The following is a 12,684-nucleotide window of genomic DNA, read 5'->3' as shown; positions in this document are numbered from 1 at the left end:
TCTCAAACGATCAAACAATAACCGTGATGAGGCACAGAAAAGCCTGTGTCTCATTAAATCCAACTTTCCCAGTGAATAAATTATCTGTGGAATAAGTACTTGAATGCTTCCCTACAGTCCAAATGACCACCAAGTTTAAAAGCAGAAATAGAGTGCTGCATAAAATTAGAATTCACAATAACTGGAGGTACACATGCAATATTAAAACACTCATATAGAATTGTCAATACAGTATAATCAAGCTGGTTCAACATGCAGATCAAAAAAGGCACAAAAAGCAACCACATGAAACCATCACAATTGAAACATGGATCTCAATTCTGAGATTACTCATAATTGAAACCTGCATTTGCTATCAGCTAAACTTAGTGGTTAGCAGTGTGTTTGGAGTCAAAAGGTCACTAATTCAAGCAGTACTTCAGGCTTGGGTCCATAGGCTGTAGTTTCAGTGCAGCACTGAAGGAGTACAGTATTGTGGGAGGATGCCCATTCTACATATTCAGGTGGATGCAAAAGATACCTAAAGAGTGTCCTGGAGCTTTTTCAGTAGCCTGGCTGGCCTTCCTCCTTGAACATTCTTCACCAAAAACAGATAATGTGGTTATTCATTCATTTTCTGTTCAGGGGTCCTTGTAGTGCACAATTCTGGCCATCATGTTTACCTATAATTGTGATTGCACCTCAAAAGCAATCTATTGTTTACAAAGCATTTTGCGATGTCCTCCAATCATGGTTAAAAAGTGTTATTTAAGTGCAAGTTTTTTTTTCAATTGCATAAAGGCCTATGCATTTCACAAATAGAGGTAAGTAAAGGAAGTGGACAACAAGCTGGGAGGGTAAGATTATAAAGATGACCAAAAGCTGTCGAAAAAAACAAAATCCATGTTCAAGAGTTAAGACAGACTTAAGACTTGGAGTCAGGGTTCCAAAGACAAAATGACTCATCGATAGTTAAGATACAGATCAGCCATAACCTAACTGAATGGCAGAACAGGCTCCAGGAACTGAATGGCCTATTCCTGTTCTTATGTTCCCAAGGCTATGCCATCAATGATGGGGCATGGGGAAGGTGTGCATACAAGGTCAGAATCAGAGGAAATACTGCATCAAAACATGGATAAAGCTGAGACAAATCTCAGAAATAATGGGGGGGAAAGAGGAGACTTAGACAAAAATGTTAAATTTAATCCACATGGAAGACAGGGAACCAATGTCAATTAGCAAGGATGGGTAAGAGGACAGAATGCATTTAGTACAGCTTATGGAGGAGGAGGTTGGGAAGCTCGCAAGAAAACTGTTGCAGTAGCTGGAATGAGGAAGATAGAGAAAAGGGGATAGTTGAAGTGGGACAGAGGGAAAGGAGAAGACGGGGAGCAACAGAAGAAGTGATGGAGGTGAAGCATGGTGTATATAGGAAAGGGCGGAAAGATAAAAATGGAGGTCCTAGTGGAAAGGATAAAGGAGAGAGTTGGAAAGACAAACAGAGGCAAAGATCCAATCGGAGCAGCCAAGGGCTCATTTTCCCCAAACACACGCTACCAGAAAGTTAAACCTGTTTCCTCTGCAGGGCAAAGAAATATATGTATATCTCATATCTGTGTTTCTGTAAACGATGACTCAAGACCAAGTGTAGACTTCAGGTGAAATGGGTTGAGACAGCAGGAGGTAACTGGACCGATGAATGCAGATGTTACGCAGTCCCCATTTTATAAACAAACTTACCATGGGACGAATTTGATGCAAACGACTATGCAACAACACAAAGTTATGGTTTATAGACAAAGTGCATACAGACTTAAGGATTTTTATTGAGAAATTTCATAATTTAATTCTAAGAACTGAAAGATTTTTAAAATTGGGTGTCTAAAGCTTTGCATAAAACAAACTTACTGTGTACTCTCCATATTTCTTCCCATACCATCGCATCCACTTTCTGAATTCTGTATCCATTGTCTGTGTAGGGGAAAAAAACAATTATACTATGTTTTTTCTTAATTGAGCATTTTTCAAAATATGTTATACTTACCTCTGCATATTTTGCAGGTATTTCTGCCTTTTCTACACCATAGTAATGCTTGCACTGTGTAGCTGCAGCAACTTGTAACACTACTTGACCTACTCCTAGAGGGAAAGGAAGAAAGTTATCAATAAAACTGGCTACACAATACAAAGGAGTTGCAGAACCATGACATAATCCAGAATTTTCTATTTTTCATATAAATTACTCTGTTTTATATAAATGATCCCATTACAAAAACATGACTGTTACACTGACACAAGAGCGGCAGCAAAGCAAAACAAGACCAGCAGCAGAAACACAGTGAGAACTGCAGCGAGATATATAAAGAGTGGTGGTGAGAAGAGCGAGACCAGCGGCAGAGCATAAAGAGCTCGGGGGTTCAGAGTAGAGCAAGACCAGTGGCAGGAACACAGCAAGACCAGCAGCAGGGTAAACAGAGTGGTAGCAGAGTGGGACCAGCTTCAGGAAGGCAGTGAGACCAGCAGCGGGTTATTAAGAGCTAGGGGGTTCGGAGCAGATCGACCGCCTTCAGAAAGAAAAGAGAAAAAAAATCCAAGTGCGACATCATAAGAAAGCAGGTACATGATTAGTTGGTGAGTAGTTCTCCCCTTTCCTCTCTCTAAATGTAGGCATTCATGCAAACTAGGAGCCAGGAAATTAAAAATTCATTCAGGGCAAGTATAACAGTAAGTGAATTAATAATGAGCATTAATTAAAATTACTAGTTTAAACAAGGTACTAACTGGATTGTAAAAAGAGGGAAAAGTGATTTTTTTTTTTAGATCACTGATAAGCATGGGACCTGTTGCTTGCAATTCCTATGCCGTGTGGGAACTTCAGGCCACTTCATGTGTCTTGGGGGAACCACGTGTGTAGAAAGTGTCTCCAGCTGCTTGAACTCGAGCTCAGTATTTCCAAGCTTGAGGGGCAGCTGGAATCACTGCTGAGCATCAGGGAGGATGAGATTTTCCTGGATCATACATTCCAGGAGGTGGTCACCCCACAGGCAGAGAGACTTCAGGATAGCAGATGGGTGGCCTTCTGGAAAAGCAAGACAACACAAAAAGTGCAGGAGTCATCGGGATGTGTGCCGCGCTCAAACCAGTACTCAGCTTTGGAGACGGCTGGAGTGACAATAAAGTGGAGAGGGCAAGTATTGAGGTCCTACATTCAGATTTTCAGGAGCTAGTGAGGAAGTTAAAAATAGGATCTCAAAGGTAGTAATCTCTGAAATACTCCTAGTACCACATGCTAGCCAACGTAGAACTAGGCAGGAGCAATGCATGGCTTGAGGCATGGTCCAGGAGGAATAGCTTTAGATTCTTGGGGCATTGAGACCAGTTCTGGGGCAGGAGGCAGCTATTCAAAAGGGATGGGTTGCACCTCAACAGAACTGGGACCATGGTCTTCGTGGGAGGTTCATTAGTGTGGCTGGGGAGGGTTTAAACTAAATTTGCAGGGGGATAAGCATCAGCATAGAAGGAGAAAAGAGGCATAAGGTGCTTAAAGTGAATGTGTTGGATAGTACTAGAGAAGGCGCAGTGGTTAGCACCGCAGCCTCACAGCTCCAGTGACCCGGATTCAATTCTGGGTACTGTCTGTGCGGAGTTTGCAAGTTCTCCCTGTGACCACGTGTGTTTTCGCTGGGTGCTCCGGTTTCCTCCCACAGCCAAAGACTTGCACGTTGATAGGTAAATTGGCCATTATAAATTGCCCCTAGTATAGGTAGGGGAATATAGGAAGGTGGGGATGTGGTAGGAATATTAGATTAGTGTAGGATTAGTATAAATGGGTGGTTGATGGTCGGCACAGACTCGGTGGGCCGAAGGGCCTGTTTCATTGCTGTATCTCTCAATAATTGAATAATAAAGGACGTAGCACCATATTAGATAGAAGCAGACTAAGAAGGAATACAAAGACAGGTTTAAAATGCATGTACGTAAACGCACTGGTCAATAAAGTTGGTGCACTACAAGCACAAATAGCCGTGCAGGAATGATACAGTAGCAATAACAGAAAAGTGGCTTAAAAATAGCGAGAACTGGGTGCTTAATGTTCAAGGATACAAAGTGTTCAGAACCGACAGGAAAGAAAAAAAAAAAGAGCAGTACTGATTAGGGAAGACATTTTAGTGTTGGCAAGAGGGAATGTCCTGGAGAGGGCAAGGAAAGAATCCATTTTGCTGGAGTTGAGAAACAAAAAGTCTATGATCACACTACTGGGAATATTCCATTGGCCTCCAAATAGTGAAAGTGTGAGACAGAGGAGCAAATCTGCAGAGAAGTCACAGAGATGTGCAAGAACTATAGATATTGGGTGACTTTAATTACCCAAATATTGATTGGGATCATGTTAGAGTAAAGGGTAAGGAGGAGGAGGAATTTCTAAAATGTATTCAGGACAGCTTCCTTGAACAGTATGTTCTCAGTCCAACTAGGAAGGAGGCATTGCTGGATCGTGTTGGAGAATGAGGTAGGCCAAGTGGGCTAAGTGTCCGTGGGGGTACACTTGGGTAAGAGCGATCATCATATCATAAGGTTTAGACTAGTAATGGAGAAGAGCAAGGAACAATATAAAGTAGAATTTTGAAATTGAAGAGGGCAACTTAAATGGGATGAGAAAGAATCTAGTCAGGGTAAAATGGAACCAAAGACTGACATAAAAAACTGTAAAGAAACAAGTAATCTTTTATGGGGAGATGCTAAAAATATAGGCTCGGTACATTCCAACAAGGGCGAACGATTGGGCAACCAAAGCCAGGGCTCCTTGATGACGAGTCAGATAGCGAATGCGATGAAACCAAACAAAAGAGGGTGTATAATGCATGTCAGGTGAATTCTTTAAGCGAGTACCAGGTCAAATACAATAAGTTGAGGGGAAGTGAAGAGGAAAAGAAGACTGGCAAACAGAGAATGAGAGAACAGAATGGCAGTTAACATAAGAGAACCCAAAAATCCTCTACCAGCATGTAAATAGTAAGCAGGTAGTAAGAGGTGGAGTGGGGCCTATTATTAGGGACAAAGAGGGCGATAAATGCTTAGAGGCACTCAATTTAATGAGTACTTTGTATCCGGATTTACTAAAGAAGAGAATTGTGACAAAACATCGGTAGAAGCAGAGATGGTACAGCTAACGGACCAGGTGAAAATTAATAGGCAGGATGTACTGGAAAGGCTGGCTGTCCTTTGAGTGGATAAGCCACCTGGTCCGGAGAGCTTGCATCCCAGGTTATTAATCTTCCAATCTTCCATAGATAATGGCGGGGTGTGCCAGAGGATTAGAGAGTGGCAAATGTGTCACCCTCATTCAAGAAAGGGTGTAAGGACATTCCTCGTAACTACAGGTTGGTCAGTTTAAGATCAGTGGTGAGTAAGGTTTTAGAAACAATAATCAGGAGAAATAAAACAGGCACTTGGAGAGGTTTGAGTTAAATTAAGGATAGAGAGCATGGATTTGCAAAAGGCAGATCTTGCTTGACTAAGCTAAGGAATTTTTTGATGAAGCAACAGAAGGTTGATGAAGGGAATGCAACGGATGTTGTCTATATGAACTTTAAGAAAGCATTTGACTCAGTATCACATAAAAAGCTGTTTAACAAAATTGAGGCTCAAGGAATAGGAGGGTCAGTGTCAGCTTGGATAAAAATTGGCTTAAAGAAAGAAAACAGCAAGCCATGTTAAATGGTTGTTTTTCAGACTGGAGGACGGTAGACAGTGCTGTTCCCCAAGGGTCAGTGCTAGGACTACTGCGTTTTTGATATATTGACTTAGATATTGGAATTCAGAGCAAAATTTCAAAATTTACCAATGATACCAAACTTGGAGGTATGATAGACAATGAGGATGATACAAATCAACTGCAACAGGACATAGATATAGGCTAGTAGAATGGGCAGACAAGTGGCAGATGGAATTTAATACAGAGAAGTGCAAGGTGATACATTTTGGCAGAAGGGATAGGGAGAGGCAATACAGACTTAATGGCACAGTTCGAAAAAGTGTGCGCATGGACAGAATCTGGGGGTGCATGTGCATTGATCTTTGAAGGTGGAAAGCCATATTGAGAGAGTGGTTAGCAAAGCATATGGGACCTTGGGCTTCTTAAATAGAGGCACTGAGTCCAAAAGCAAGGAATTTATGCAGAACCTCTACAAATCTCTGGTTAGGCCACAACTAGAGCATTGCGTCCAGTTCTAATCACTACACTGAAGGCAGGATGTGAGGGTCCTTGAGAGGGTGCAGAGGAGATTTACCAGAATGGTTCCAATGGTGATGGATTTTAGCAACAATGTTAGGTTGGAGAAGTTTGCAATTTTCTCCTTGCAGCAAAGCAGAGAGAGGAGATTTGATAGAGGTGTAGAAGATTATGACACAGTTAGATAAGCTTGACAAAGAAAAGCTGTTCCCATTAGTTGATGTACAATGACTAGGGGATACAGATTTAAGGTTTTGGACAAGTGATGCAGGGGTGGGGATGCCGAGGTGGGGGGGTGAAAAATGTGAGGAATTTATTTATTTATTTTTTTACACAGCAAGTGTCAATGACCTGGAACTCTCTGCCTATCAGGGTGGTAGAGGCATAGACGATCAACGATTTCGAAAAGAAATTGGATGGGCACTCGAAGGAAATCAACTTGCAGGGCCACAGGGATACAGCAGAGCAACGGTACTGACCAGATTGCTCTACCGAGAGCCAACATGCACTAGATGGGCCAAATCGCCTCCTTCTGTACATGAATGACTCTGTGACACAGATCTCAGACCAATTAGCCAAGCATCACCTGATGTTTAAATAATAAGCTAACCTTGTTAGAAAACTAATTATGAATAAAAACAAAGTAAAAACTTCAGTAAAATTGGCCAAAAAAATTGAGTTTCTTACCACTTCCTAAATCAACAAATGTATCGTCTTCAGTCATCTTGATCTCATCAATCATCTGAGCGACTAAATCAAATGATGTTTCTCCATAAACCTCAGGGGAAAAGGGTTCATAATTGTTCAGTTTCTCTGGATCAGTCACCGAGTGGTTGTAGACCTGTTGCAGAATATGTCGTAGCAGGCCATTGCAAGGCCGAGTGTTCAGTTTCATGGGCTGTGTCGTCCCTTTCCACTGTATTAAATTGGAGGCATTTTTCCATTAGGCAAATGAACAAGTTTGTTTCTAAGACAAAAACATCCACTTGGCAATTAAGCTTGTAGACAGCACCACCTTATGAAATCGATAGCGCAACGCAAAGAATAATAACTGAAGTTACTGATAAAACATCAAGTTACTTTGAGAATTATATCGAAAATTGTCATTTCATCTAATCCCACCCACTCCCTAATTGCAGGGACCAATATTTTTTGTAGTCAACCATGATTGACCCTCATGAGAATTCTCCCCATTCTTCTATCTTTTCCACTAGAAGTCCCCCAGAACTTCGCAGAATTGGCAAAAGAAAGCAGAAACGTCATAAACAGTGGGAGAAAAATTTGGTTCTGATTCCACAGGGAGCAGTGAAATGTCCAGAAAATTCTTGACAATATCCAAGCAGGATTTATGAACAGATTAATAGGGACATGGTTCCTAACTCACCCATTTTCAAACAGCACTTTCAAGCAGCGATACAAACAAACATTGGCCAGATTTTACAGTCAGCAGCAAAGTAAAGGCTCTCACTGTTGACCTCAAAGAAAACTGCCCACAAAGAGCTAGCCATCTCTGTGGCGTGGATTTCACTTTGCCCAACCTTAATTTCATTCTGACGCCAGTTATAGAGAACCTCTGGCGTCCAGCATCAGTGATATAATCAAGCAGGCTAAGCAGTCAACCACATTGAAGAATTCTCAAAAAGCAAACCAGGAAGTAACAAGCAGGTTTCATCATTCACTTTGTGTAATTTTACAGGAAGTGACATAAGGATTGGGACATACAAGATATTAAGACAGAAGCTGAAAGATAATATTTAAGAAAATTTTTTAATTGCTGGACTTTTTCAATGGTTGTTACAAGATGATAAATTGCATAAAATGTGTAAGTTCAAGACAAATCTGTGTTTTCTAATTGATTTCCATCTTCAAGGAATTCAACAGCGGATCCAGGGGAGGAGCAGGGAGATCGCTGACAGCAACTTCTGGCATCCACACATGCACAGTGAAATACAGAAATTCAGAAGTTGCTGTCAGTTTCAAATAGTAACAACAGCAAACGCTGACAGCTTCACCATCATTGCAACCTCAAAATCCAGACCAATATTTTCTAAAAAAACTTGGGGGAAAAAATAGCTTCATTGTCAAAAAGGCACTGAATATCCAATTAAGATACTCACTTTATTGGCATTCACATGGTTTGTTGGTCTGGTGTAGGATGCCAGTATAAAAATATTATTGAAGAATTCAAATAATCCTGCCAACAACCAAGAATGTTTCCCACAATTTGAAAATATGCAAGTTTTTGATAGGTTTTGCATCAATAATTCTTACCCAGGAGAAGAGAAACAATAAGCACTCAAGGAAAATAGAAGAACTGATAAAATTCCAACTTCAAAAGGAACACTTATTGAGCACAACTATTTTGTACTCATTATAATAGAAACTCTGACATTCGTAACTAGCATTATTTCTTTTTGAAAGGCCAGAAACTAGGGAAAGCAACCATCGAGTCCACACTAAGTAAATATTTTTTTTAAACATGTTTCAATGGATTTCAATTCAGTAGTAACAATGCTGTGAAATTTCAATCAACTCTTCAGTTCCCACCCCTCCCATTCATACCCAAACGAAAAAGTAATCCATTTGTATGAAGCAAATTATGTAAATGAGCTGTAAAAGGCCAATACAAGACTTTTGCTCATTCAACTTCTCAGTTCCATTACCAGCTAGCCCAGCCAAGGTGAAACCTTCACTATTAAGAAACTGGAGAGCACTGATGGCTACTCCTGTGTGGCAAAGATCGCTAGCAAAAAAACGTACTGAATCCAAGACCACCTCATTTTTTTATCTTAATACAAGAAGCTAATAGAAGTCTTCCTTCCTCAATGGTGAGATGCCCCCATTTCGGATCAGCAGCAGACTACTCAGTCAGTCAAACCCATTTCCTTCCCACCCAATATAGCAGATCATTTGCTTCCTTGTTTATATTTGACAATGATATCCTTTATCATCTATTACAGCTGTTTCCTTCTCCCCACCTACAAATTAAACCACCAGTAATAAAAATGGTAATTAGGACATGGTCTCAGATTCAAAGCAACACCAAAAATGAAAGTCACCTGGCCTGAGGTACAGATACATCACAGGCCAGGTCCAAAGTTCACCCACACACCACATCCAAAATCTAGATCCAGGCCTCTGTTGGAGTTGAGATACATACAGAGCAATATACACACACACACACACACACACAGTAAATGTGAGAAGTATAGAGGAGACAAAAAAAGGGACAAAGGCAGAGAAAGCAAGAGAATACACGAGTAGAAAATAGAATGGGTGCACAAGAGCAATTAACTACCTTGAAAACCTTTTTCTAACATGCAATTCAAATACACTAGATATAATTCAACCTACAATACATACCAACTGCTGAATGCTATCCATGGCCCGGTTGTACTTCTCGCATAGCTTCTGCATACTCTCAAAGCTACAAGAGATCATATTGTCAATTGAGAAAAACATTCTAAAATGAAACCCTATGAAATTTCTTAATTCTAATTCTAGCTAATATTCGTAAGTAGCAACAAACAAATGGCAAAGAAAAATATTTATATACAGGAATGCTATCACAATGGAGATCCCCATAGTACTGCCTATACGAAAGGTACCAGCTGTCGAAAATATTCACAATTAACTAAATTTGTGTGTACAATGCTAAAATGTAACTGCATCTTCTAACTCTATATTTTCTATACACAAATAAATTTCTTAAAGGCTCACAGTGTTTGCTTGATTTGGAAGTTAAAAAAGACACTCAATTGTCCAATACGCAATATCAAAATCAAACAGTGCACTGATGGCAAAATAGAAAGTACGATTTGCACATTCCCATCAATTTGGGGTGGATTCAAAACCAGGTACCAGATATTGAAACCACCAGCACTAAGTGAAGAACTTTTTTAGATTAGAGATACAGCACTGAAACAGGCCCTTCGGCCCACCGAGTCTGTGCCGAACATCAACCACCCATTTATACCAATCCTACACAAATCCCATATTCCTACCAAACATCCCCACCTGTCCCTATATTTCCCTACCACCTACCTATACTAGTGACAATTTATAATGGCCAATTTACCTATCAACCTGCAAGTCTTTTTGGCTTGTGGGAGGAAACCGGAGCACACAGGGAGAACTTGCAAACTCCACACAGGCAGTACCCGGAATCGAACCCGGGTCCCTGGAGCTGTGAGGCTGCGGTGCTAACCACTGCGCCACTGTGCCGCCCTAACTGACACACGATCCATTTTTGCAAATAGTTGAGCCTCTCATTCAAGATAGAAATAACTTATATAATGCCTTTTACCACCTCAGGATACCCCAAAGCATTTCAGAGTCAATGAAGTACTTTTAAAGTCTTCGCTCTTTATTGATTCATGGGATGTGGGCGTAACTAGCAGCAATTATTGCCCATTCCTAATTGCCCTCAAGAAGATGGTGGTGAGTTGCTTTCTTGAACTGCTGCAGTTTGTGTGGCCATCAGAATTATCTATAGATTCAGGCTAAATTTACAAATGGAGCCATCAGTAATTAAACTCAAAATACCAAATGATTAGGATGAAAACTGAAGATTCAAATATATCTATAAAACCTAGAAAATTGTCAAGTGAGCAGTTTTAAGCTAAGGAGAGAATATTGACTTCTCATACATATCTTTCCGTATTACTTATACAGCACAGAAACCAGCCAGTTTGCCCAACTTGTCCACGCCAATGTTTATCCTCCACACAAACCTCCTCCCATCCTTCTTCATCGAACCCCATCAACATACCCTATTCTTTTCTCCCTCATGTGTTTATCTAGCTTTCCTTTAAATGCATTTCCTTATGGTAGCGAGTTGCACGTTTAATCACTCTCTGGATAAAAGGACCTTCTTCTGAATTTGTTGCTGGATATATATTAGTAACTGTCAAGAAAACCCAATCTACCAAATGGTAACTATTAATTCATTGGTTGGAAACTTACACTAGACATTTAATGGAGAAAATCTTCTGAAATCTTTTAACTTAAAAAAAAAGGCAGCCAAGATGGCCACTGTAATTTGCATCTGAAACACCTTTGCACATTGCAAGGCCCCAACCGGAGCCAAAAGTCTAACAAAAAGCCCAGCCAGAACAATGCTTTGGCTAGCTGAGATTATCCAGAACATCCTCGTTAGCGGGACATTGAAAGCCATCTAGAGGCATTCACAACTGGAAACTTTCCTCCAGGGGCTAAACAGTGACAACACCATCTGAGTGTTTGGGTTTTAGACTTCAGGCCTCATTAAAAACAACGGGGATTGAGAGAACCATGTCACCATCTGTCCATCTCTGAAAAACAGAGTTTTATTACACACAGAGGAGATGAGCAGTAATTAAGAATGCAGCAGCAGAGAAAGTGGTGTGCCTCCCTTTCTTTCTCTCTCCCCAGAAAACCAAGTTTGAAAACTGTCTGCAACTACGGACCCTCCAAGCCTACAGAATGCTACAGCCAGAGACTGGGGGGAAAGAGAGACACCTATCATTCTGCCTTCGAAAAAACCTTGAGCAAAGCAGGCCAGCCACAAAGTGCACTTTGACCAACCAAGGACTTCAAGAATACAACTTCAGCTGAAAGACCACCAAATCATCCAACCCCGACGGTATATTTAACATTTATTTATTCTGAACTTAAATCGAACCAAAAAACCTACTTTTCACTTTGTAATCTACTTGCATGTGTGAGATTCTCATGTGAATGTGTGGCTTTTTTAAAATTATTTTTAAACCAGGGTTAGAATGTTAAGTATAATAAACTTACCTCGTTATTGTTTAAACTCAAGAAAACCAGTCCCATTGGTTCTCCCACTATCACAGTAAAGGTAAAAGGTAAAACACTTATGGAGGTGGTAAGCACAACCACTGTTGAAAAGGAATAAACCCTGTTGCAGTCAAATAAAAGGAAGGGCAAGGAGGGCCACTGTGACCGTCCCCACCCCCTCCTCACTTGGCTCTAACAGTGACTACCTTGTATTTATGGTGCTTGGTTTTGGTCTTCCCTATCTTTTCTACAACTGAGCTATCCAACCCTTTCATAATCTTAAAGATTGCTATCAGGTTACCCTTCAGTCTTCCTTTTTCCAGAGAGATGAACACCAGGTTGTTCAATCTTTCTCGAGAGGTGCAGTCTTTCAATTCTGGTATCATCCTTGTAAATCTTTTTTGCACTGCTCCAGTAACTAAATCCTTTTTTATAATATGGAGATCAGAACTATGCACAGTATTCTTAAATGTGGTCTAATCAAGATTCTATACAAGTTTATGGTATTATCCTTTGTCGCTATATTCAGCGATTTGTATCTGTACCCCTAGTTCACTATGCTCCTCTACTCCATTAAGACTTATTTTCCAAGGAATATTTGGCCCCCTCATCCTTTCTACCAAAATGCATCACCTTACATTTACCTATACTGAAATTAATTTACCAATTACACACCCAGTCTGCAAGTT

General features: G+C 40.5%; 1 protein-coding gene across 9 annotated transcripts in view; it reads right to left on the bottom strand.

The window, feature by feature from the left end:
- dot1l (DOT1-like histone H3K79 methyltransferase) overlaps window positions 1-12,684 on the bottom strand; it is a 111,396-nt gene that overhangs the window by 76,445 nt on the left and 22,267 nt on the right. For 6 of the 9 annotated variants that reach the window (XR_010969552.1, XR_010969553.1, XM_068016322.1 and 3 more), the window contains exons 4-7: window positions 9,578-9,641; window positions 6,902-7,130; window positions 2,027-2,121; window positions 1,891-1,953 (exon numbers count right to left, since the gene is read on the bottom strand). Coding sequence is in view for 5 of the 9 variants with exons in the window: in XM_068016322.1 (XP_067872423.1) it covers window positions 1,891-1,953; window positions 2,027-2,121; window positions 6,902-7,130; window positions 9,578-9,641 (451 nt within the window). In the remaining 4 variants the exon portion in view is untranslated. Of the gene's footprint in view, window positions 1-1,890; window positions 1,954-2,026; window positions 2,122-6,901; window positions 7,131-7,598; window positions 7,754-9,577; window positions 9,642-12,684 lie in introns of those variants that run through there. The other 3 variants (XM_068016327.1, XM_068016328.1, XM_068016324.1) reach the window with 2 other exon arrangements.

The sequence above is a fragment of the Heterodontus francisci genome, chromosome 36, assembly GCF_036365525.1.
Source record: "Heterodontus francisci isolate sHetFra1 chromosome 36, sHetFra1.hap1, whole genome shotgun sequence".
Lineage (NCBI taxonomy): Eukaryota > Metazoa > Chordata > Chondrichthyes > Heterodontiformes > Heterodontidae > Heterodontus > Heterodontus francisci.
This window is presented reverse-complemented; position numbering and strand designations above follow the sequence as displayed.